General features: G+C 39.0%; 1 protein-coding gene across 1 annotated transcript; it reads right to left on the reverse strand.

The window, feature by feature from the left end:
* Positions 1-257: 257 nt before the first annotated feature.
* Positions 258-1,552, reverse strand: LOC103095411 (ubiquitin-conjugating enzyme E2 variant 2-like). The gene has a single exon (XM_056820861.1). It carries the CDS (start codon positions 1,548-1,550, stop codon positions 1,212-1,214), a length of 339 nt encoding a protein of 112 aa, XP_056676839.1. The 5' UTR covers positions 1,551-1,552; the 3' UTR covers positions 258-1,211.
* Between the last annotated feature and the right edge of the window lie 22,727 nt (positions 1,553-24,279).

Raw genomic sequence — 24,279 nt, forward strand, 5'->3', positions numbered from 1 at the left:
AACTAGTTAGAGGAAGAGTTGCAACATCCCTTCTAATTTTATGATTAGAAACTCTGCCCCAGAGCTGCTTTATTCACATTTTGTCTCTCTTCCTTCTTTAAACACAAAGAAGATGCCTTTGAAAGCAGCAGAGGAATCTGCATGTGGGTGACTTCACTGGCCATAAAGGGATGATTTGTGGTCTGAGCAAGGATTCTTGAAGGATCACTATAGTATTGTGACTTTGGAGATTCAGGAAGAGGCTGAGATATAATGGATACTTTCCACATTTTATTTACATTTTAAGACTAACTTTAATCTCAGAATCACATATCCATACACCTATTTCCTTTGTTTTTTTTTCACTTTAACTTAAATTCATGGTTTATCAGAACAAAGATGATAAACAAATATTCACCATGTCTGTTACATGTAACACACAGGAGCTGCTTTAAAACAGAAATCCATCTCCCTCCCTTCCTCCCTCCCCCCTTTTATAAATACAGGTATCAAAACAATCCTGAACATTCTTTTTGTTACTACTAGTAGCCACACCTCTTCAGAAATTAAGCAAAATTGGCAACAGTATTTATTGTACGTGTTACTTTACACAATTTACATTGCAGCTCTTTCACTAAGCAAGATGGACCAAGCATGCCACTTATAATTTTCCTTCTTGAGAAATTAGATTTCTGAAGCAAACATAACTCCATAGCAATCTGATACTTCTTGCCATGCTTTCATCTTGTAAAACCTGAATTCCTTTTGGAGTACTCCCGGTTTATGCTTAAAAGATAGTGCCTTGATAAGAGGGGGAAAAAAAACTGGGGCATCTGGGTGGCTCAGTGGATTGAGAGTCAGGCCTAGAGATGGGAGGTCCTAGGTTCAAATCTGCCCTCAGACACTTCCCAGCTGTGTGACCCTAGGCAAGTCACTTGACCCCCATTGCCTAGCCCTTACCACTCTTCTGCCTTGGAGCCAATCCAAGATGGAAAGTAAGGGTTTAAAAAAGGAAGTTTTAAGAGGGGAAAAAAAACTGTGCTGCATTTTTCTTCCCACTGTGCTTGGAAACATAATGGGTGTACATATATTAAATATAGTCTTACAAATGTTCAGGTCATGTATACCAGCTGGAATTCTTTTAATGTGTGGGTTCTGCATTGTGAGATTTAATCAAGACATTAACTTGAGTAGAAGGTTGGTGGTTTAGATAAGTTTGAGACTTGTTAAAATTAATTGCTGTATGTTTGTCCTTCTGGAGGTTGTGGAAGCTTCATGTTTTCTTTGGACATCATTAGACACCTTAGCTCTTGAAGTACAACTTTAATGCTAGAAGAATTTTGCCATTTTGCTAACACTGCTTTGCTCCATGCGCCCACCATTCCACTGAAATTATTTATCCAATTCATATTAATTTTTGTTACAAATCTAACTGTTGGAGGTGCTTCTGGGTATTTAGGTCCACACTCTACTTCCAGACTGTATATTCTGTTTTCATAGTTTGTCTGTGGAGACCACCATCTTCTCCAATATCTGCAGACTTCTGCCGCCCTGCATGTGCCCTGCCACATCATATGCCCTGAGATAAAATAGAAAAAAAGCTGGCTTTAGAACCAAAAAGAAACTGCTATGAGTCACTTAACCTACTTTGCCTCAGTTTTCTTATCTGTAAAATGAGCTAGGGAAGGAAATGACAAAGTACTTCAGGATCTTTGCCCCCAAAATCCTAAATGGGATCGTGTAGAATCAGATACAACTAAATGAAACAACAACAAAGTCCTATCTCTGATAAATACTAAATTCAAATCTGACCTCAGACACTAACTAGCTGTGTGACCTTGGGCAAGTCTTAAGACCTCTCAGTTCTATAGGTAACTCTCCAAGTCTATAGTTTCTGAAGATTATGAATTTTATAATTATAATATCTAATACTCTAAATCAGGAGAGGAGGAAGAAGCATTTATTAAGCACATATAGTACCAGTAACTTTATAAATAAAAATTATCTCATTTGAATCTCACAACAACCTTGGGAAGGAGATGCTTCTATTGTCCTCATTTTACAGTTGGGGAAATTGAGGCAGATTCAAGTAACTTGCCTCAAGTCACACAGCTAATAAGCATCTGACAATGGATTTGGGTCTTCTTGACTTAGGGTGCTGTGCCACCCTGGGCTAAGAAGAGCCAACCTGTGTCAATAAGTTTCCTTAGATGAGAGTTCCTCTATCCTGGTTTTCTTCTTGACTTTGGTGTTTTCAGGGAGAATTGTAAAGGCGAAGTTTCCCCTTTCCTCAGGCTACCTTGGCTGCTTTATCTCTTGAATATATCTTGGCAGAGAGCAAGGCTAGTTCAGTGTTTGCATCCCATATATCTCTAACCTGCCTCCCTAGAGCACCAATTACCCTGAATTAACAGACTGTGGAATGGTTGTTTTGAAGGTAACAATTTTCAGCCGCTTTAAATCCAGAACAGATTTGTTCTAACGACTGAGACTTGAAAAGCCATCCTGTTTTTAGCTGAATTTGTTGTTGTTCAGTTGTTTTCTAGTCACGTCTTCTTTTTCATGGCTCCATTTGGGATTTCCTTGGCACAGATATTATAGTGCTTTGCCAATTTCTTCTCAAGCTCATTTTACAGATGAGGAAACTGAGGCAAATAGGGTTAAGTGACTTGCCCAGGGACCCATGGCTAGTAAGCATCTGAAGTCAGATTTGACCTCTGGAAGATGAATCTTCCTGCTATCAGGCCTGGCTTTCTGTCCACTTTACTACCTAACTGCCCCTCTAGTTGAATAGGCAAAGCATTTTACAGGTCCCATTAGCCTTTGCTAGAGTAGGATTTCAGGTACACTCATACAGTATTGTCAATCCTTGGAGGGGACCTACTCTGTAAGTGTGAGCTACAGCAGGAATTAAAAGAATGCCACGGGATATAAAAAACCGACACCAAACAGTCCCTGCTGTCAACAGTCTTGCACTTTGCCAGAATCCCAGGCTCTGAAAAAGTAAGAGTTGAAGAGTAAAACCAGCAGAACCAAGAGCAGCAACAGAAATACTGTTTGAAGAATGACTCGTATATGTCAACCTCCAGAGAAAAAAACTGATGAATAGAAGTAAGCAAGGTAGAGTTTATATATAAATATATCTTTTTGCCAAATTATGCCATCTCTAGTGGGGGGGGGGGAGAATGGGAGTTAACTGGGTATTTTAATGTAACACATAAATTAATAAATTTAAAAAAACCCTCCCCTTCCGTCTTAGAATCAATGCTATGTATTGATTCAGAGGCAGAAGGGTGGTAAGGATTAGGCAATGAGGGTTAAGTGACTTGCCCAGGGTCACACAGTTAGGAAGTGTCTGAGGACAGATTTGAACCCAGGGATCTCTGGTCTCTGGGCCTGGATCTCAATCCACTGAGGCACCCAGCTGCCCCAAAATTAATAAAATTTTAATAAAGGTTTAAGTCACCCAAAGAAGCAATGGAGGCATGCATGTTGAGTTTGAGTAGGCTACAACATATTACTGACTTAGAAGTGCACAGGAGAAGAGCATCAAGGACATGAGAAAGGGGAGGTAAGTCATATGGCAAGAATGAAGGCTAGCAGGGTAGGAGCTAGGTGGATTGAGAGCCAAACCTAAAGAAGGGACATTCTGGGTTTTTCAAATTTGGCTTCTGAGACTTTCTAGCTGTGTGACCCTGGGCAAGTCACTTAACCCCCATTGCCTAGCCCTTATCGCTCTTCTAACTTGGAACCAACATACAGTATTGATTCTAAGATGGAAGGTAACCATTTTAGGGGGGAAAATGTGAAGGCTAAGATTGGATGGTCTGTGCACTCTGTTTATAACCATCTAATGTCAAAGGAATCAGAGGAAGATCCTTAGCAAATTGGGTGGACCATCTGTGGATCCTAGCCAATAGGATGAGAGTATGGCTGGGTTGTGATTTATACATCAATGAGACCACAGAGATGAATATAAAGCTCTTGGGTGAAGGAAAGAAATAATCTGCTACAAACTCTATGCTTTGCAGGTTCTTAACCCCTAGGAACTTTATATGAACATTAACAAGAATGCTGAGGAATGAAAATGAATTTAATTTTCCCAGCCTACATGCATTTGTGTTTTAAAGACTGAGTTCCTCATCCCACCTGGGCTGGCAGTGGGGTCCAACCCCAGGATGGATGAGTGTGAGCATTGGAACTGTCCTGTTTCCAACCTGGACCAATTTGTCTCTCCTGAGGCTACCTGATGGCCCCTTCCTCTACCTCTCGCTGAGGCTCACCATATTGATGTTAAACATTCATAGCATTGAAGCTGAACCCTAGTGGTGTAACTCACTGCAACTCAGGACTCCCATGTTCACCAGGAGATCCTCCGAGCTTCCTGATAACAGATTACAGGTGCTAGGCACCACACTGAGCCCCTTTTCAGCAGATGTCCCTTGTGAGGACTGAAAGTGTCCAGAGAGGAAAGAGGAAGAGTTATCTCCATGACAATGAGCCATTATAATGATGACATTTGCTTTTGTATTTGGGGCTAGGGGCTAGGGAAGAGTCATAGATAGAGTCTTTGTTCATTGACCATTAGACTCCTGCTTCTGGACAGATGAGTGATAGTCTGCATTGTAAAGATGATCTTGGCTGCAGGATCTCCAGATCAAGGACTGAAAAGCTGATTGATGATGTCCCATGTCCCATGCTCATTCTTTCCCTGTCTTCCCCTTTCCTTCCACACACTACATCCTTCCCTCCACTCCCACTGCCCACATACTGTCATAGCTTCTAATATAGTGATAGACAAGACTTTCTGTGGTGGTGGGGGGACACCAGCAGACATTGATAGGCTTAGGTCTCCTGAGGATCCACATGATGGGAAATAAAGGCTTTCCAATCTCCTGAGGGCATCTTTCAGGATCGAAGGAGCCCACTCTGAAGTAACTGTAAGGCAGGCGTCCCTAAACTATGGTCCCTGGGCCACATGGGGCCCCCCGAGGCCATTTATCCTGACCCCACTGTACTTCCAGAAGGGGCCCCTCTTTCATTGGTGGTCAGTGAGAAGAGTACTATATGTGGTGGTGCCACACAGTGTCATTCACATACAGTACTACTTCCTGTGACATAATCCTGTGCATGGCTCCTTGTTCTGAGAGTAACTGAATGAGACCGAGGTGCCGTGCAAAGGATTATGTGGCTGCACAAAGGAAGACTTCAGCATGGTGAGCGAAGATCTGGGGGATTGGTGGCAGTGATGGGGCTGTGCAAGGTGTGACAGGCCCATCACAGCCAGCACTGCAGCCTCTACTGTCCCAGACAGATTTGTTCATAACTTTTTTTTTTAATAGTCTGGCCCTCCAATGGTCTGAGGGGCAGTGAACTGGTCCCCTGGGTAAAAAGTTTGAGGACCTTTGCTGTAAGGGATGTAGTCATCTTCCTTTCTTGGTGCTTTCCATAGGCTCTTTTGCTAGAGAACCATTATTTATTTTATATCCATTTCTATTGATATCTTTTCATTTTACACCACCTACATTTCCTAATGTTTCTCTTCCCTGTCTCCTTCCCAAAGAGCTATCCTTTGTAGCAACAAATGAAAAAGAGAGAAAAAGAAAAACAATTCAGATAGCATCTGACACATTGATCAAATCTGACACTATCTTCAGTGTTCTCCACCCATAGTCTTTGTGCCATACCAAAGAGGAAGAAGACACAGCCCAGTGTTATAAAAAGAAATGAGGCTGGATGGAGATGATACCAATTAAAAGTTTGTGGTTTTACTTTTAAAAACAGACTCCAGAAATTTGTCAATAGAGCCCAGTCTGATATTGTTACTTTTCTCTTCCTTCTAAGGCCTACTAGAAAATAAATTTCCACAAGTCCTCTGTAGTACCTGAAATACTACCAATAGTGTGAATCATTTCTTATTTTAATAAGAATTTAATTATAATTCATTGATGTTATATAATATATGTTATAGATATTATATAATATATAAAATAAAAGTAATATAAATATATTTTAAAATAACAACAATAATTAATTAATAATGATTTAAATAATTATGTCAGGATTATAAGATCAGATATTTTAGCCTAGAAGGAACTTTAATCCCCTATGAAAATGAAAGAAATAAAATTTAAATAACTAATATAATATACTATTTTTACCTATTATCATTAAATATGGTAGGATGACAAGAACCATAAATTTTGAATTAGAGGATCTGGGTTCAAATCTCAGCTCTATTACTCATAACCTACGTGATCTTGGAAAAGTCCCTTAACCCTTCTGAGCCTCAGCATCCTGCTTTCCCACCATATTCATAATTGTTAAATTGTAAGAATGCTCTTGGATAGCAAAATTTGAAACAAAGAATCAAAAAACTAGTTGACAACCCAGAAAATAAGTGAATTGATCTAAATCAGAATTTCTTATGTCATGGATCCCTTTATGATTCTATTGTAGAATAAAGTTTTTTAATACAAAAACTCACTAACTAACATTTATATAGTACTTACTATATATTGGGCACTGTATTAAGTGTCTTACAATTATTATTTCATTTGATCCTTAAAACAACCATGGGAGGTGGGTGCTATTGGTATCCCCATTTAATAGATGAGGAAACTGAGGCAAACAGAAACTAAATGACTTCTCCAGGCTCATTTAGCTATTAAGTGTCTGAGGCTGGATTTGAGGTTTTCCTGATTCCAGGTCCAGAGCTCTATCCATTGTGCCACCTAGCTGCCTCAGCAACCAATATATATATATAGGATTACAAAGGAAATACATAGGATTGCAAAGGGAAACAATTCTATTAAAATACAGTTCTCAAAATATTAAAAAAACAAGTTCTTGTGCCCTAGAATAAAAACCTCTAAATTAGTTACCCTTCAAAGTCTCTTTCAGCTCCAAATCCTTTAACTATGTATTAATTGATCAGCTAGTTTTTTAATAGGAACCACTGAAAGGGCAGAGCCAAGATGGTGGCTTAGCAGGAGTGAAAGCTAGAATAGCTCTGAGAGTCCTCTCAAATACGATCCACTGAACATCATATCTGAAGGAAACTATAAAGATAGCTGAATATAATATCTTAAAGATTGTGGAAAATGGCAGTGACTACAAAATTGAAGAAGGGAAAATGTTATGATTTTCCAAAAGAGAGGAGATTAGAGAATCTACATACTATAGGACAGTGAACTTGACTTAGTTTCTTGGGAAAATTATAGAGCAATTCACTAAAGAGATGGTTGATAAACATTTAGAAGGAGAAGAGAGATTTCAAAGAGCCAGTGTGGTTTCATCAAGAACAAGCAACGCCAGACCAACTTCATTTCTTTTTTGGTAGGATTATTAAACTAATTTTTGAGGAGAATACCATCAATATAGTTTATGTAGATTTTAGTGAAGCTTTGGATGCAGTGTTTCACTCTGTTATTATAGAAGGGATAGAAGAATGTGGGCTAGATGATTGTTTTGGACCTAGGTTGATGGATGGATTCAAAGAATAGTTGTTGGTCATGCAATTTCACCATGGCGGGAAGTCTCCCAGTAGATCTCCATGGATCTGTGCTATTCAATATGTTTTTCAATGACTTGGAGAAAGGTATGGATGGCAATCTCACCAAATATGAGGGTGACACAAAGTTAATAAAGGATGACCAGTATACTAGATGACAGTCAATATCCAGTGGTTGGTTAATAAACATTTATTAGAGGCCTACTATGTGCCAGAAAAAAAGAGGAGAAAGACAATCCCTGTCTTCAAGGATCTCACATTCTAATGAAACCTAAAAAGATCTTGGCAGACTAGAGCAAGGGTCAGCAAACTATGACCTGTGGGCCAAAGGTTGTACAAAAGCAGGCAGTGGACCAGATTTGGCCTGCAGGCATTAGTTTGCTGACCTCTGAACCAGAGCCCTGGGCTGAACCTAAGCAGATAAAATTCATTAGGGACACAATGTCTTACTGTTGGGTACAAGAAATCAACTTAAGGAATACAAAATGAAATTAGCTTGGGGAGAGAGAGAGCAATTGTTCTGAAAAAAGAAGGAGGGTTTTTAATGTTATACAAACTCACTATGAGTTAATAGTAGCTAATGCCATCTTTGGCTTCATTGAGAATAATAATAAAGTGACAGTCCCACTGTTCTCTGCTCTTGTCAATCCTCACCTGGAATGTTGTGTTCAGTTCATGGCACCACAATTTCAGAAGAAGACTGAAAATCTGGAGAGTATTCAGGGCTGACAAACAAGATGATGAGGGTGTTGAGTTAATATCTAAGGAGGATTAGTTGAAAGAACTGGGCATAGTTAACCTGGAGAGGAGAAGACTCAAAGGGCCATGACAACACGTCTTCAAGTAGGTGAAGGACTGTCATGTTGGAGAGATGTTAGATTTGTCTTTGTCTCTAGAGGGCAGAATCAGAAACAATGATTAGAAATTGAAAAGAGGACAATGTTGGTTTGATGTTAGGAAAAGTTTCCCATGCTTTCAAATCTATTTCAAGGGTATTCTGTTCCCTTAATTTTGGAGTTCTCCAAGCAGAGGTTTGGGTAACCATTTTCCAGGTCCATTATGGTAGATTTTCCCAGTGCTAAGCACAATGCCTGGTACATAGTAGACAATTCATAAATGCTTGTTGACATGATTTTTGTGTGTGGATTGGACAAGATGGTAATTGAAATCTATTATTCTATGATTCTCTGAGATCATCTAATCCACTTTCCTTATTTGCAGATGAGGAAACTAAGGACAAGACATACTTTCAATTTTACAATTATTAAGTGGTAGAAGAACCTGAACTCTGTATTTGTGATTTCCAGATCAATACTTTCCCTACTACACTGGGGTTCTTCGAGTGCAGGGTCCATGGAAGTGATATGAAAACTAGATCAGCTTTGCTAGGGGTGGGATGGAGTACTACATCTGGAATATGAGCTGCTACCTGGGAGCCTGGGCCTCACTGTGCACCCAAGGAGGGGAGCTGTGAGCCAGGGGCTGGTCTTGGGCAGTGGGAAAGTTCTAGCCACCACAAGATGGAAGAGAGGCTCTGAAGGTGCTGACACTAAAGACAAACTTCACTTGCTTCTACATGTGCCCTAGTGTTGCATTTCTTTGTAGTATGAGACATGCACACTTCCATTGTTTTATGAAGAAGTAATTCTAGGAGGAGAAACCTTTGGGGGGAAAGGAGAGAAGGTAGGTTATGAGGAAAAATGAAAGAGGTAGGAAAAGAGAGGACCCTGCCTCTATTTTCTTCCCTTCCCTTAATACCACTAGTTTGAAATGTGAGCATCCCTTTCATTCTGTCTGCATTCAAAATATCCCCAGTCTGAGCATGTCTGACTCATCTTATTTGGAGGCAGATGAGGTCAAAGGCCTTTTAGCAACTTCCTACGAGTGTGAGGCAAAAAGTCATCAATGAGAGAGTTAACACAGTTCCTTTTCACTGAGGAGCTCACGAAATCCCTCTCCAATTTTATATAACTAGTTAGTGTATGCTCAAGGTTTTGTGGGGATTTGTATTCCTTTGGCATGGCTAAAGGAAAACTATGATGGGGGTAATTTTCCATACTTTTACCATAAATTCTTAATTACTAACCAGGAGGGGGGAAAATAACCCAGCAGTAAATCTAATGTTCTGCTTGGAAGAAAGACACATGGAGAAAGGAAGGAAACACACAAGACTTTTAATGACATTTACAAAGAAAGGACTTAAAACATTATTCACTGGCTGTTCTGACCCAGTAGGTGCCTGAAAGTAATAAATTGATTCCTGTTTTTGTATTCGATGGAAAGCTGATAAGAAGCAACAAATAGCTACTTTTACCTTGACTCCAGGCCCAAGGATTTGGGGAAGTAAATAAAATCTTTGGCCTATTTTCACTGAGTACAAGTCGAAAGCTCCTGATTTTTGCCACTTTTGCTGGAGGCTAGATGTAATGGAAGGAGCACTGTGTCAGAAGAAAAGAGACATTCCTTCCAATTCCCTCAGTGTCCCTTGTCAGCTATGTGTTTCAGCACCACTGAACTTAACTTTGGTGGAGCTCACTATCTCATTTGTTAAATGGGGGACTAATACCTTACCACCTAATAGTGGATAACATGCTGGCTCTGGAATCAGAAAGACCAGGTTCAGAGTTCTGCCCTTGATCTTTACTGTCTGTGGGACCATGGAAGAGTCATTTAATTTTTTGGAACATTACTTTTCTCATTTGAAAAATGGAGGTGATAATGCCAATAGCTGCTGCCTCATAGGGCTCTTTTCAGGCTGTAAGTAGTTTTCAAACCTTAGGGCTCTTCATGGAGGATGCCAAAAGCAGGAAGCTGGACCCAGTTATCTCTTGAGGACATTACTAGTTCCATGTGGAAGATCCATGAATCTAGACACAAAATTCTCCTCACCTGTCCTTGTAATAAAGACAGCTTAAAGCCTAGGGAATTCAATCATTTGGCATATCCTCAAGTTCCTGACCAGTATACCCAGTGCTAGGAACCATCTGGGAACCCTGAAGAGCTATGGTAGAGTCATCTAAAGAGTCTTTTGACTTTCTTCTCTTTGTTCACACAAATGGACTTAGATTCATTCTGGTTAGCTATGGTAGACAAAATCAGCCATTTCAGCTAACTATAACTCAAACTTTTCCAAGAATAAATACATCGAGTCTAATATATAAGAATATAAAGCATTCCCTAATAAATAGTCAAAGGATATGAACAGGCAATTCCCCAAAGTTTATGTTTATTTAATTTATATTAAATATTTAAGGCCCACAAAGCACTTTACAAATATTTGATTTCATCTTCACAAACACCTTGGGATGGAGGTGCTTTTATTTATCACCTATTTATTTATTAATTATATTTATTTATATTATTTATTATATGTATTACTGCTATTTGATTAGTAAACTGAGATATGCAGTAATTCATTCTCACATGAAGAAATTAAAACTATTTTAATCATATTAAAAAATTTCCAAATCACTGTGAATTAAAGAAATGCAAATTAAAACAAGTCTGAGATAGTGGGACGCTAATACAATGTTGGTGGAGCTGTGAACTGTTCCAACCATTGAACTATGCCCAAATGGTCATAAAACTGTGTATATGTTTTGACCCAGCAATACCATTACTAGCTCTGTATCCCAAAGAGATCAAAGAGAGGGGGAAAAGGACCTACTCATAGACAAATATTTATAGTAGCTATTTTTGTGGTGGCAAAGTGCTAGAAACTGAAGGAATGCCCATCAATTGGGGAATAGCTAAATAAACTGTGGTACAGTATATGATTGTAATGGAATACTATTGTGCCATAAGAAATAGCAAACAAGGTGATCACCAAAAAAAAAATCTAGAAGGACTTATATGAAGTGATGCAAACTGAAAGGAGTAAACCAGGAGGACACTGTATGCAGTACCAGCAACAATGTATGATGATTAACTGAGAATGACAGCTACTATTAGCACTTCAAGGATCCGGGACAACCCCAAGGGACTCATGATAAAAAAGACTATCTCACCATCATAGAAGGAACTGACAGAATCTGAATGAAGATTGAAGTATGCCATTCTTCATTTCATTTCCTTTGTGATATTGAAATTTAAGGTCGCCAAGGAATTCACTTATGTAATTCCTAAATGAAACACTCAAGTCAGCTGCCAAATTCTTATGGTGTTTAAACAGGAGGAAGAAAGTATGAGAGAGAGGGGGGGGGGAGAAGGGAGAGAGAGAGAGAGAGAGAGAAAAGGGAGAGAAGGAAAGAGTTTTAACTCAGACCCCACTCTGGCTCAGGCTGAGCCAAAGCGGGCATTAAGGCCTTGAATTAGCCAAGACAGGGAAAGGGATCAGACCTTATCACTCATGTGACCAATCTGAAGTAAAGCAGTCTGCGGGCTCCTCCATTTCCAAGCACCAATCTCCAACTGACTCTGCCTCCTCACAGGAAACCCTGAGAACTCCTGAGGCTGTTCTCTGCCTCACTTCCTGTGTCTCACATGTGCCAATGGTGGCTCTAGCTTGACCTAGGACCGCCCAGAGGTCTGTCCCCTTTGCACATGTCTGTTGAAGGCCATATTCTCAAATAATTAAATCTTGAGTTTTGCTGCAGCCCTTCCTAATCTTGTTACCATTAGGAGGGTAGAGAATGTAGTTTCCAAGACCTGATTCTGTTATTCCAAGTATCTCTATTGTTATTGATCAGGAAATAGCTAAATCTGATCTTCTAAAGAATGGTCTGCATAGAGTGGAGTAGTTTTGAAATTCACACCTTCATGAATTTTTTTCTAGTGTAAGCAATATGTGTCTTCTTTCACAACATGTCAAATATGGAACTATGTATTGTATAACTGCACATGTAAAACCTATATTATATTATCTGCTGCTTTGGGGAGGGGAGAGAGGCGAGAGGGAGGGAGAGAGCATGAATGACAAAATGTCAGAAAGTAATTACTAAAAACTGCATACGCTTTCTCTAATGTGGGGGAAGAAGGGAGGGAATTAGCTGGGTATTTTGATATAAAACAAATAAATTTAATATTTAAAAATTGTATCCACATATATTCTGGAAAACAATGAAATTGTAGAAAAAGAAAAGAATTTACATTATCTAGGAATAGATATGGTTGCAAGATTAATAATAACAATAATATCTGGTATTTATTTATGGTTTATTTGCTTGTTTAATTCATATTACCCATTTATAGATCACAAGGCACTTTACAAATATAATCTCATTTTATACTAATAAATCCTTGAGAGGCAAGTACTTTTATTATCTCCATTAAAAAAATAATCCCTAATTTCTGTCTTAGAATCCATATTAAGTGTTGGTTCCAAGATTCCAGAGAGATAAAGGCTAGGCAACTGTGGTTAAGTGACTTACCCAGGGTCACCTGGCTAGGAAGTGTTTGAGGTCAGATTTTATTATCTCCATTTTATGGATAACCTGAGACAGGCAGTGAGTGATTAAGGGTTTGACTAAAATCACTCAACTAGTAAATGTCTCAAGTGACATTTAAACTCATCTTTTTTTAATTTATCCCCTCCCCCACCATTACATGTAAAAACAGTTTCCAACATTTTCCAGAGGATATTGAGCCTTGAATTCTCTCCCTCCCTTTCTTTCCACCAACTTTCCACAATCCTTGAGATGGTAAACAATCTCATATAGATTTTACATGTGCCATCAAGCAAAACATTTTTCTATATTAATTTTTTTGTGGAAGGAAACTCAAGTAGGAAAAAATTAAGAAAGTGAAAAATATTTGCTTTGGTCTAGATTCAGACTCAGTTCTTTTCCTCTGGATGTAGATGGCCTTTTTTATTTTATCATGAGTCCATTGGTGTAGTTTTGGGTCATCACATTTCTGAGAATCACCATTATTCAGTTATTTATTGTAAAGTATTCCTGTCACTGTTCAATGTTCTGGTTCTGCTTATTTCACTCTGCTTCATAAACTCAGACCTTCTTAATTCTAGCACCACTGCTGTATCCATTGCATAGCTTCCTCGAGTGATAAATTCCTCATCATTACAAATCTTCAAGTGGTGGTCTGGTGACCGCTTGTTGGGGCAATTGGAGAAAGTATCTCTGTGTGAATGAGTATTCATTAAACTAAGTAGCTCCTTGAGACCCTTTGGGCTCTGAGAGCCCAGTCCAAAACTTTCAGGAGAAGTTTTACATGTTGCATGTAGAGTTTTCCATATCCTTCATGCTATAGAGAATCAACTAATAATAATAATAATAGAAAACAGATTTGCACCCTTATTCTAGGTACTACTAAATGATACTACTAAAAATGAGACAAAGGCCCATATGGAGCTTTTAGTCTTATTGGAGAGATACAACATAACCTTAAAATTTTCATGAAGTCGTTTATATGGATACCCCATCCAAGAGTACAGATCACAAACCATTCGTGCCTTCTCATCATGTATGGCTCTTGTCCATACTCTCTCATAAATCTTCCACAAGCATCCACTTAATATTCTGGAATATTTCCTCTAGCACACTTGATGTTATGTATACATCAGGGGAGCTCATGGGCTCTTCATCGGTTATACCTTGCTCTCTCTCCATGACTTGCCCGCCATTTTTCTGTTTTGCATCCAGTTGAGCACAGTCTTCATACCACTTCTGCCCAGTTCTTTACTGACTAAAATGAAGCTGACTCATTGACACCATGTGCTTCGCCATTGCCATTTGAATGACCTTCATGGTAACTGTAGTATTTTACGACTACCAACCAAGCAATAATGCTAGAGGAATACTAATGCTAAGAACATGGTATTTTGTTTCAGGGAGAAGCTGTGGGCCATTAAAAGCCCTAAGGCAATCCAACTTACATATCTTTTCCTGTTCAATTCTATGTCTACTACACTGCCCAAGTCCAGTGTCTGTCCGAGTTATATGTACTGCTGCATATATATTCTCTGGATTTTATTTTAAAAACATTTAATACTATATGATAGACAAATATCAATACATGTGAAGACTACAAAATAAAATAATGAAAAATTTACACATTTCTCTGGGTTTTACATTCAATTATATAACAGTCTTGCTCAATAAGTTCTTGTATCCATTCGGTTTTTCCTGTGTGGATAGGAAAACCAAAGCCACTCCTAAGTGATCCTGGCCCCAAAGGAGACTATGATAGCAAAACAAGTGCTACCAAGCTAGAAAGATAAAATCCAAACCAATGGAAAATCAAGGAAGAACATAAGATTTAAGTAATATTCCAAGTCAAAGAAGAGAAATCTTGAAACTACATGTGAATATCTCTCAAAGGAATGATGAAGTGCTCTTCTAAAGTTGAGGAGAGAGAGTACTTTTCAGGCTGGGATGGTATAATGGAAAAATCACTTAACTAGGGGTCTCAAGCTCTGGTTCTTCATGCTATCTCCAACTGGCATCACTAGACTTATACAAACATAAAATATTTACCACTAGGAGAACTCAGGTAGATCATCATGCCTGGAATCAGGAGGACCTGGGTTCAAATATGGCCTCGGATACTTCCTATCTGTGTGATCCTGGGCAAGTCAACCCCAATTTCTTAGTCACTGCCCCTCTTCTATCTTAGAAGTGATACTAATACAGAAGGTAAGGGTTTAAATACATTTTAAAATATTTATTATTGCTTTGCAGGATATTCCACAAAAGATCCAAATGGAAGAAGGATTCCCAGTCAATGGGGAGATTCTCATAGGATCATCCCTTTAGAGCTGGGAGGGATTTTAGAGTCCACTGTGTCCAACCCTTTCATTTTATAGAAGAAGAAATTAAGATGACAGAGGTTAAGTGATTTGCCAAGGTCACACAGCTGAGGCAGGATTCAAATTTGCCAGGTTTGAGTTTACAAGTAAAATTGTGCTATCTGCATCAAGTCTTAGGACATTATCTGATCTGAGATACTTAGTCAAGAGAGACTGGCCTTGCTCTCCAATCCCACTGGGAAAATAACGTGGATAAAAAACAGCTCTTGTTTAAATAATCAGTTCCCAAACCTAGAGGGAAGAAACGATCATTAAAAGAAATCAAATAAAAAAACAACTTCAAGAAGCATCTCTAATATGTGCATATTTGCTTACACATATAACACACACACACGTGCTGATAATTATGTACATCATCAAACTTATTTAGAGTCCAAAGGCAGAGCCTATCTTCTGAAAGTTACTTATAGCTGGTTTGGATGTTACTGGACATTGTCCTTCATACTTGAGGAAGATCAAAATGACATCACAGCTGATGCCTTTTGACTTGATGGTAAATTGAATTTAAGTGAGGCAGAGTTGCATGAAGTTGCTGGATTCACTCTCTCTTCTAGATGCACAGAAGCCTAGTGGCAAGACCGAAGTCCAGACAACTTGGTGATGGCTTGGGATGTCATGGATGACTTATAGCTATCAGATGAGCTGGAGGCAGGAGGAGAGGCCAGATCTTCCCAGTGAGCCCTGTACAGCTGCTCTGGGTATGGTAACTGACTTTATAATTGCTCTGAGGGGCTGCATGGCTCAGATGAGTAGGAGTTTAGGAACTAGCAAAGCAGAGGTAGAATGATGACATGCGTAGGAGTAAAAATGAATTAAAAAATATAGAATTTTAATAATAATCAAAAAGGGGGGGGAGGATTCTTTCAGTCAAGTGAGCAGAGAAAAGAAAGTCAGGAGACTCACACCTGCAGCACTTTACCAAAATCACATGCTTCCCCCCCCCCAAGCCCCACAGCCAAATTTATCTCTGGAGCCTCCTTATGTAAAATGAGGATGTAACTTAAAAGGATGCTGGGAATGTAGCTCAGGTGTGACAAATTTTCCACCTGCACACATGTAAGGGTACGGGTGAATATGGTCCTCACTCTTTCTTATCCTCCATAGCCAATCTATTGCCAAGAGGTTTTGGAATGGCTATTTTATATACCCCCTTCTCTCCTCTAAGCTTGACAACACCCTGATGAAGGCCCTCATTACCTCTCACCTGGATCAACAATATTCCACTGGTTGGTTCCTCTGCCTCAACTCTTTGCCCATTCTAGTCCATCTTCCATTTCCTAAAGGACTGGTCTGACCATGCCAACCCTGACATTCCCCATATAAGGCAATAACTCCTCATTGCCCCCAGGATCAAATGTAAAATCTGGTCTTTAAAGCTCTTCATAACCTGTTACTTTCCTACCATTCCAATCTTCTCGAACTTTTCTTCATATACTCTATCATCCAGTGACCCTGGCTGTTCGTCCCTCATACCTAGAATGCTTTCTCTCTTACTTTTATCTTCCAGAATTCTCTCAAGTCCTCCTAAAATCCCACCCTATTCAAGAAGCCTTGTTGACTGATTTAATGGATGTATTGGATATATGACCTATTTGGTTATAGCAGGGAGGGTGAGTCGTGACCCATATCTGCTTATTAAAATTTTTGTTAAAGCTCTTGCCTTCTGTCTTAGACTCAATACTGTGTATTGGCTCCAAAGCAGAAGAGTGGTAAGGACTAGGTAATGGGGGTTGAGTGACTTATCCAGGGTCACACAGCTAGGAAGTATCTGAGGCCAAATCTGAACCCAGGACCTCCCATTTCTAGGTCTGGTTCTCAATCCACTGAGTCATCTAGGGGGCCTCCCCACTGTCTATGCCTATGAATCATGTATCCACCATGATGTCCTTTACTCCTTACTCTCACTTAGTTTATACATCCAATCATTTGCAAAATTTTGTCATTTCTTTCTTCACATCTCTACTTCCTTGTCCACTCAAATAACTACTATCCCACTTCCCTTGTCTCCTCTTGCCTGGGCTTTGGCCCTATACTCTGTCTGGTATTTCTGCCTCATCATTTTCTATTCTAAACCATCTACATGACCACAAAAGGGATTTTCTCAAAAAAACCTGTTACCTCACCCCCCACTCCTTAACAAACTCCCTTGGCTCCCTATTGCTTACAGGATCAAGGATACAGTCCATGTTTGAGATTTCAAGCTCTTTTCAGCTTCATTACACTCTGTCTCTCAGGACTTATTTCATATAACTCCTTTCCACACTCTAGAGTGCTGTCAAACTTGAATAGAAACATCTCTAGGGTTTCATTTGACTTAGAAAATCAAAGATTTATATTACCTCTGTTGTGTTTTGCTTATTTTTCAATGTTTCCCAATTACATTTTATTTTGGTTCAGTCCCATTCAGGAGTTTCACTGGCCAAACGTGGCCAGCAAGCCTCAAGTTCTGCACCTCTGCGTTAGGATACAGCCAAATTAGCCTTCTAGCTCTCCTCAGGGTAGCTAAGTGGCACAGTGGAGAGAGAACTGGGCCTGGAGTCAAGAAGGCTCATCTTTCTGAATTCCAATCTGACCTCAGACACTAGCTGTGTGACCCTGGGCAAGTCATTTAACCCTATTTGCCTCAGTTTCCTCCTTTATAAAATGAGTTGGAGAAAGAAATAGAAAACCACTCTGGTATCATTGCCAGGAAAACCCCAAATGGGGTCACCAAGAGTTGGACAGGATTAAAAAATGACTGAACAAACAATTCCTCTTTATCATAAAAAGAAATCCCTGGGGCCCTATCCCTTGGAGAGAGATACAACCTTTCATCCTAGCTCTTTGCCTGTGTGTACTGGCTGTCCTCCATGTTTGCGATATTCTCTTTCCCCACCTCCACCTCTTGGAATCCACAGTTTTCTTCAAACTTAGCTCATTGGCCACTTTCTCCATGAGGTCTTTAATCACCCTCCCCTCCTCTCTCAAGTGACAGGAAAAAATATGGGATCTAGAATCAGAGCCCTGGGGTTCAAAGTTATTTATCTACTCATGGGCGTCAGGGAGTTGTGCTAGGTTGCCTCCAAGGTCCCTTCTAGTTTGAAATCTCTGATCAGATGATATGTTTTATACTCCTGCTGTTTCCTCCAGGATGGTAACTATTTCTATTTGCACACTCAGTGCCTAGCATAGTGCCTGTTATAGAAGTGCTTCAAAATTCTTGGTAATTGATTGAATGATGTCGAGGGAATCAAGACCACGGATGTGCTAGAACCCATTGCTAAATTTTCATTGTGAAACACACTTGCAGGTGCTGAATGTTAAATTTTCACTGTTCCATTTACACTTTGGAAATCAGCAAACACAAAAGGGGGCTTGTTTTATTATTTTGTTGATAGTCTAAATTTAAGAAAGTATTAGTAATGAAGATTAAACATAAAAGGATGTCTTTCCCGCCCCCTACTTCCTAGAGATGGCTTGTTAAACATTTATCAGCAGCCCTTCCTGCCTAAATGGATATGTAGAGGTGGACCATGGGCATATGTAGGCTGCAGTCTATTCCCGCCCATGACATAGGTACAGAAAGTGAGAAAAAGGCACACTACTTGGTGTGCAGGAGTGGCAGGAGAAAAAGGATGGAGATGATGAATAAAATTATTAGCTGAAATCTTCCTCCCATCTTTTGTAGAAAGCTTTCCTCAACCCCTCTTAATTCTGTGGCCTTCTGTACATTAGTTATTTCCGATTTATCCTATACATGGCTTATTTGTACATATTTGCTTCCATTTTGTGTGTCCACCCTCCCCCCAATTGATGGCAAGCTCCTTGAGGGCAGGGACTGACTTTTACCTCTTTTTATATCCTTAGCACTTAGAACAGTGCCAGGCACATAATAGGTGCCAAATAAATGTTTATTGACTGACTAAAAACAGAGGGTTAGTACAGATAAAATATATACCTGCATGCAGTAGTTTGCAAGAAGAGACTGCTCTCATCTTTGTCTTTTTGTCCCCAGTGACTAGAATAATACTTTTCATATAGTAGGTGCTTAATAAATTTTTGCTGAAGTGAATTTGTGTGACACAGTTGGAAAAAGCACTGGATGTGGAGTCAGGATTTGAGTTCAAATTTATCTCTTCTATTTATATCCTGTGTGACCTCTGGGACTTAATTTCACCATGTGTAAAATGAAGGTATTGAGCTATGTTACTTTTAAGTGCCTTTTACTCAAAGATGTGCTGCTAAAATTTTAACTGAGTTTATGAGAAAAATATGTATTAACATGTTTTTAAGTTTAACCTAACTTATACTATTAAAACTTTCTTCATCGCTTTCTTAAATCCAATAAATCAAGCCCTTATTTGTAGAGTTTCCAGTTTCTTAAGTATAAATGTACACATTGGAAATTTAACTCAGCTCTCACCTGCCACTACCAGCATACCCCTTCTTTTCTCTCTAAATTTATCAAGTGAATATCAGCTCAAACTTTTAGAAGCTGTAGAGAATTGAATGAATATAACAAACTAGTACTAGATGATATTCTTTGATATTTTTTTCTTATTTCCTCCATATAACTTTGTGTAGATGAGCCATATCATTCCTTACTTATATTTCTTTCAGTTTCCTCCTATTTCCTAACATCTTTATGGAAATAAAATTTCTAAAGGGGAACATAGGCTCTTATGGTTGCTACCAAGCTTAGGGATTTTGGATGGAAAGCCCTGGAATGGGAATCGGGAGACCAGGAGTCTAACTAGCTATATCAGTGTGGCAAAACTCAACTTCTCAGCCTTTTTTTGCTCATCTGCCAAACAAAGGGTAGAGCTAGATCTGTGTTGGTCAAACCCATGGCACGCTTGCCAGAGTGTGTAGGAGGGGACTGCTCCCTTCCCCCTTTCCACATGCTCCTGAGAACATTTCTCCTATCACCTGCCCCTCTGCCCAATGGGGGAACTTCCTCCCTCACCTGTCTGGGGTAAGGCAGGAGGTACTCAAATATAGTGTTAGGGTTGCAGTTTGGGTACTCGGTCTCTAAAAGGTTCGCCATCACTAGGCTAGATAGTCTCTGAGGTCTCTTCCAACTATAAAACTCTAAGACACTGGCACTTAATACATACACAGCAAGGTACATACAAAGAGCATTATACTTGAAGCAAGAAGAACTAGGTTTGTAACTAGGCTCTAATGGGGTCACAAAGAGTCAGACATGACTGAAATAATTGGATGACAAAAATGGTGTACTAGATGGAGTGCTGGTCTTGGAGTCTGGAGTCAGGGTTCAAATTCTACTTTTGGCCTTCAGAAGTAGCTGCACAACAATGGAAAAGCTATATAAGCCTTTCTGAATCAAAGACAATTCTCTCTAATACTGTAAAATAGAAAGGGATAGACCAATTTTCCACACCAACAAAACCACAATGCTTTATATATTGGTATAAAGCGCTAATCCCTTCTTCCCAGGATGATTTGGAGGTTCAAATGAGGTAATGTCTATAAATATCTTTGAGAACTTTAGCAGTCTACATAAATATCAATTACTATTCTACCAGAACCCAGTGGGTCTTGCACTACAAGTTTGAGAAATAGACAGAGCTGCCTGGCTGTCCAGATTCAAAATGTAACTATGACTGGTTCAATATCAAGGGGGCAGAAAGTTTCCAGTGGCAAATCCCAGGTACCTGTGCTGTTGAACAATTAAAAAAATAAAAGCAGAACTTCTAATCTCATCACCTTTGTAGATGATACAAAGCTAAAGAGGACACTAGAAGACTAGGAGAAGAGTCAGTATCCCCAAAGACTAAAAGGCTAGCATATTGGATAGAATTTACTCAGATAAAATTCAATAGGGATAAATGTAAAGTGTTCTTGTTCAGTAGTTTTAATTGTAACCTCCTTCTTGTGACTCCTTTTGGGGTTTTCCTGGCAAAGGAATTGGAATGATTTCCCATTTCCTTCTGCAGTTCATTTTATAGATGAGAAAACTGAGTCAAACAGAATTAAATAACTTGTCCAGGTCACATAGTTAGTAAATGTCTGAGGATGGCTTTGAACTCAGGTCTTCCTGATCTCCAGATCTGGCACTCTATCCTCTGTACCACCTAGCTGCCCTTGGGTCTAAAGTCTTTCACTTGGGTACAAAAAAAAATCAACTTAACAATCACACCATGGAGGAGTTATGTCTGGATAGACATTCTGAAAAAGATCTTGGGGTTTTAGTGGACTGCAAGCTTCATGTAATATGATGTGGCAAACAAATAAGGCAGTGTGATTTGGCCTTGCAGTAAGAGAAACTTAACTTCTAGAAATAAGGAGGTGATAGTCCCAGCACTCTATCTTTATTAGACCTTACCTGAATTATATTTAGTTGAAGACATCATGAATTAAGAAGAATGTTGGTAAAGGAAAACAAAGATTTATTAGGCATCAACTATGTGCCAGATATTATGCTAAGTTCTTTATAAATATTATTTTGTTTTATCCTCAAAATAATTCCTAATTTTCCACTTTGATTTAGGGTGGGGGACATAGTTTGGGGGTGTTTATTTTATCTCAATCTGTTTTCCCAGAATTTGTGAGTAAAAATGATATCTTGACAAACTGGAAATCAGGGCTTGTCAGTTAGTTAATAAGCATTAATTAAGCACTGACTGTGTACCAGATCCTAAATCCCTAAGCCCTGGGAACACAAAGAAAGTTCCTCTCCCTCTGAAAGATTTTTTGATCTTTGCCAGATCTAAAGGCATGGAAACTTTCCATTGATTCTTTGGATCTGCTTGATCAAAGAGCGACTTCCAAACAAGATAGCGATGTCTCTCTTCTTTGGCACTATTACTGGATTAAACAACCCTGAATGTTTTGTTTACTAAGTCCCTAGTTACAGCCGGGAGTTTACGTAGGATGTCTCATTTTGGAAACTAGTACACATTGTACAGGACCTAAAAGAGGAAAAAACATAGCACTCTGTTGGCTGAAGGCTGCAGTTTATTATAGAGGGGATTCCAAGGGTGTTAAAGGAGGAAAGAGATGATAACAAACTCCTTTCTCCTAATGGAAATAAATGAGTTGTTTTGACTTTGATAAGAGGGATTTTTTCCCCTTTGGATCAAGCGGAAAAATGTGACATTGAGGTTGATGGTTGTGCTTATCAGCAGGAACCTCCAAGCTCATGTAGTTACTTATATTTTACTTCCCCCTAGAAATGGCTTTCATTTTTGCCCCCAGCCATGACCTCCAGGATCCTGGTGAAATTGTAAAGCATCAGAAGTAATTCAGCCATCGTGCCAACTTTGATCTTTTTACAGTTCAATTTAATTTAGCCCAATGAGCATTATTAAGTGCTTGCTATATGCCAGACACTGTTTGACAGACCCTGGGAGCATAAGCACAAAAACCCCGACATCCTAACTGTGTGACCCTGGAAGAATCATTTAGTCCCAGTTGCTTAGCCTTTACTTCTCTTCTGCCTTGGAACTGATATTTAGTATTGATTTCAAGACAAAAGGTAAAGGTGGAAAAAAAGACAAAAAATGAAACTGTTCCTGCCTTTAAGAATTTACATCTTAGTTGGGGGCTCCAACATGTATTTAGGTTAAGTAAATGCATATGCCACCCCTCACTGATTTTATTCCTTCCAGTTTGCATTTATAGTATGATGTCTCTAGAAGGTAATTGTTATTACAACTTCCCTCAGGGTGGTAACACTATGCTACTATTATTGCTTCTAGTAAGCCTCCATCAATATATTCCCCATCAGTTATAACTCAGCTTAAAAGAAATAAATTATAATTTATTTCTTCTAAAAATTTTATAAAATATAAAACAAATAAATCATAAACAAAGTTAATTAGCTTTTATAAAGAGCATATATTAAGCAGGTGTAGAAATTATAGTTGTTACAGGAAAATCCCACCAAAATTAGAGACAGATTCTCCCCTTGCCCAAACAAGGTCCACAGGGAGAGTGAACTCCAACTTAGAGAAACAACCTGTGGCCAAAGGGAGGAAATAATCATTTATTAAGTAGGTACTATGTACCATGCCAAGCACTTTACAATGATTCTCTTATTTGGTCCTTACAACCACCCAGAGAGGTAGGTGCTATTATTAACCCCATTTCACAACTGAGAAAGGTTAAGTGCCCTACCCTGGGTCATGCAGCAATTAAGTGTCTGAAGCCAAATTTGAACTCTAGTCTTCTTGACTCAAAGCTGCCTTACTCAAGACTTTAGTTTTTTCCTATTGGCTATTGGCAAACTTATTTATCATTTAAAGTTGTAACAATTAAAATTAGTTTCTCTGCTAAAAGCATTATATTTTAGGAGGTTTATTAAAGATTAAGAAATAAAAAAATACAAAATAAGAAAGCACATGCTTAGGCACAGAGCCCATTTACAACCACTTACTCTACATCTTGCCTGCTAGGTAGAAAGCCTCATGAGCCTAGAAGTGGAAGCAGAGAGCAAGTAGGCGTTACAGTCAGTTTAAATACCCATTTTATTCTGGGCCCAGGTGAGGACTCTTATGATATTATAGGGTATTCTGGGAAGTGCCAAGGACTTCTGGGGATTGAAGTCTGGGGTTCAAATCTCCATTTTTACAAAGTCCTCCAAAATATCCAACTAACCTACCTTTCCCTTCTTACTTCAAATTATTTCCCTTACTCACTTTCTCATCCAGCCAAACTCACCTACTGGGCATTTCCCATTCATATCATTCTATATTCTTCCAATATGCCTTTGTACAAGCTGGTCCTTAATCCCCTAAAACTTTCCCTTATTCTCTTTCTTTTGGAATCCAGCCTCGGTTTAAATGCCATTTTCTAAATGAGGCTCTCCTAAAGTCTCAATGTATAGTGATCTCCCCCTAAATGAAATACTTCGAATTTCTTCTTATAGAATATATATATACATACATATATAATGATTATGTTAATGACTTTGATTTACTTCATGCAGAATGTATATATGATAACTATATGTACATGCCCTTGTTTGTGTTCATATGATCTATGCTAGAAGAATGTAAGCTCTTTTTACAGTCAAGAA

This window comes from Monodelphis domestica, chromosome 3, assembly GCF_027887165.1.
Source record: "Monodelphis domestica isolate mMonDom1 chromosome 3, mMonDom1.pri, whole genome shotgun sequence".
Taxonomy (NCBI): Eukaryota; Metazoa; Chordata; class Mammalia; order Didelphimorphia; family Didelphidae; genus Monodelphis; species Monodelphis domestica.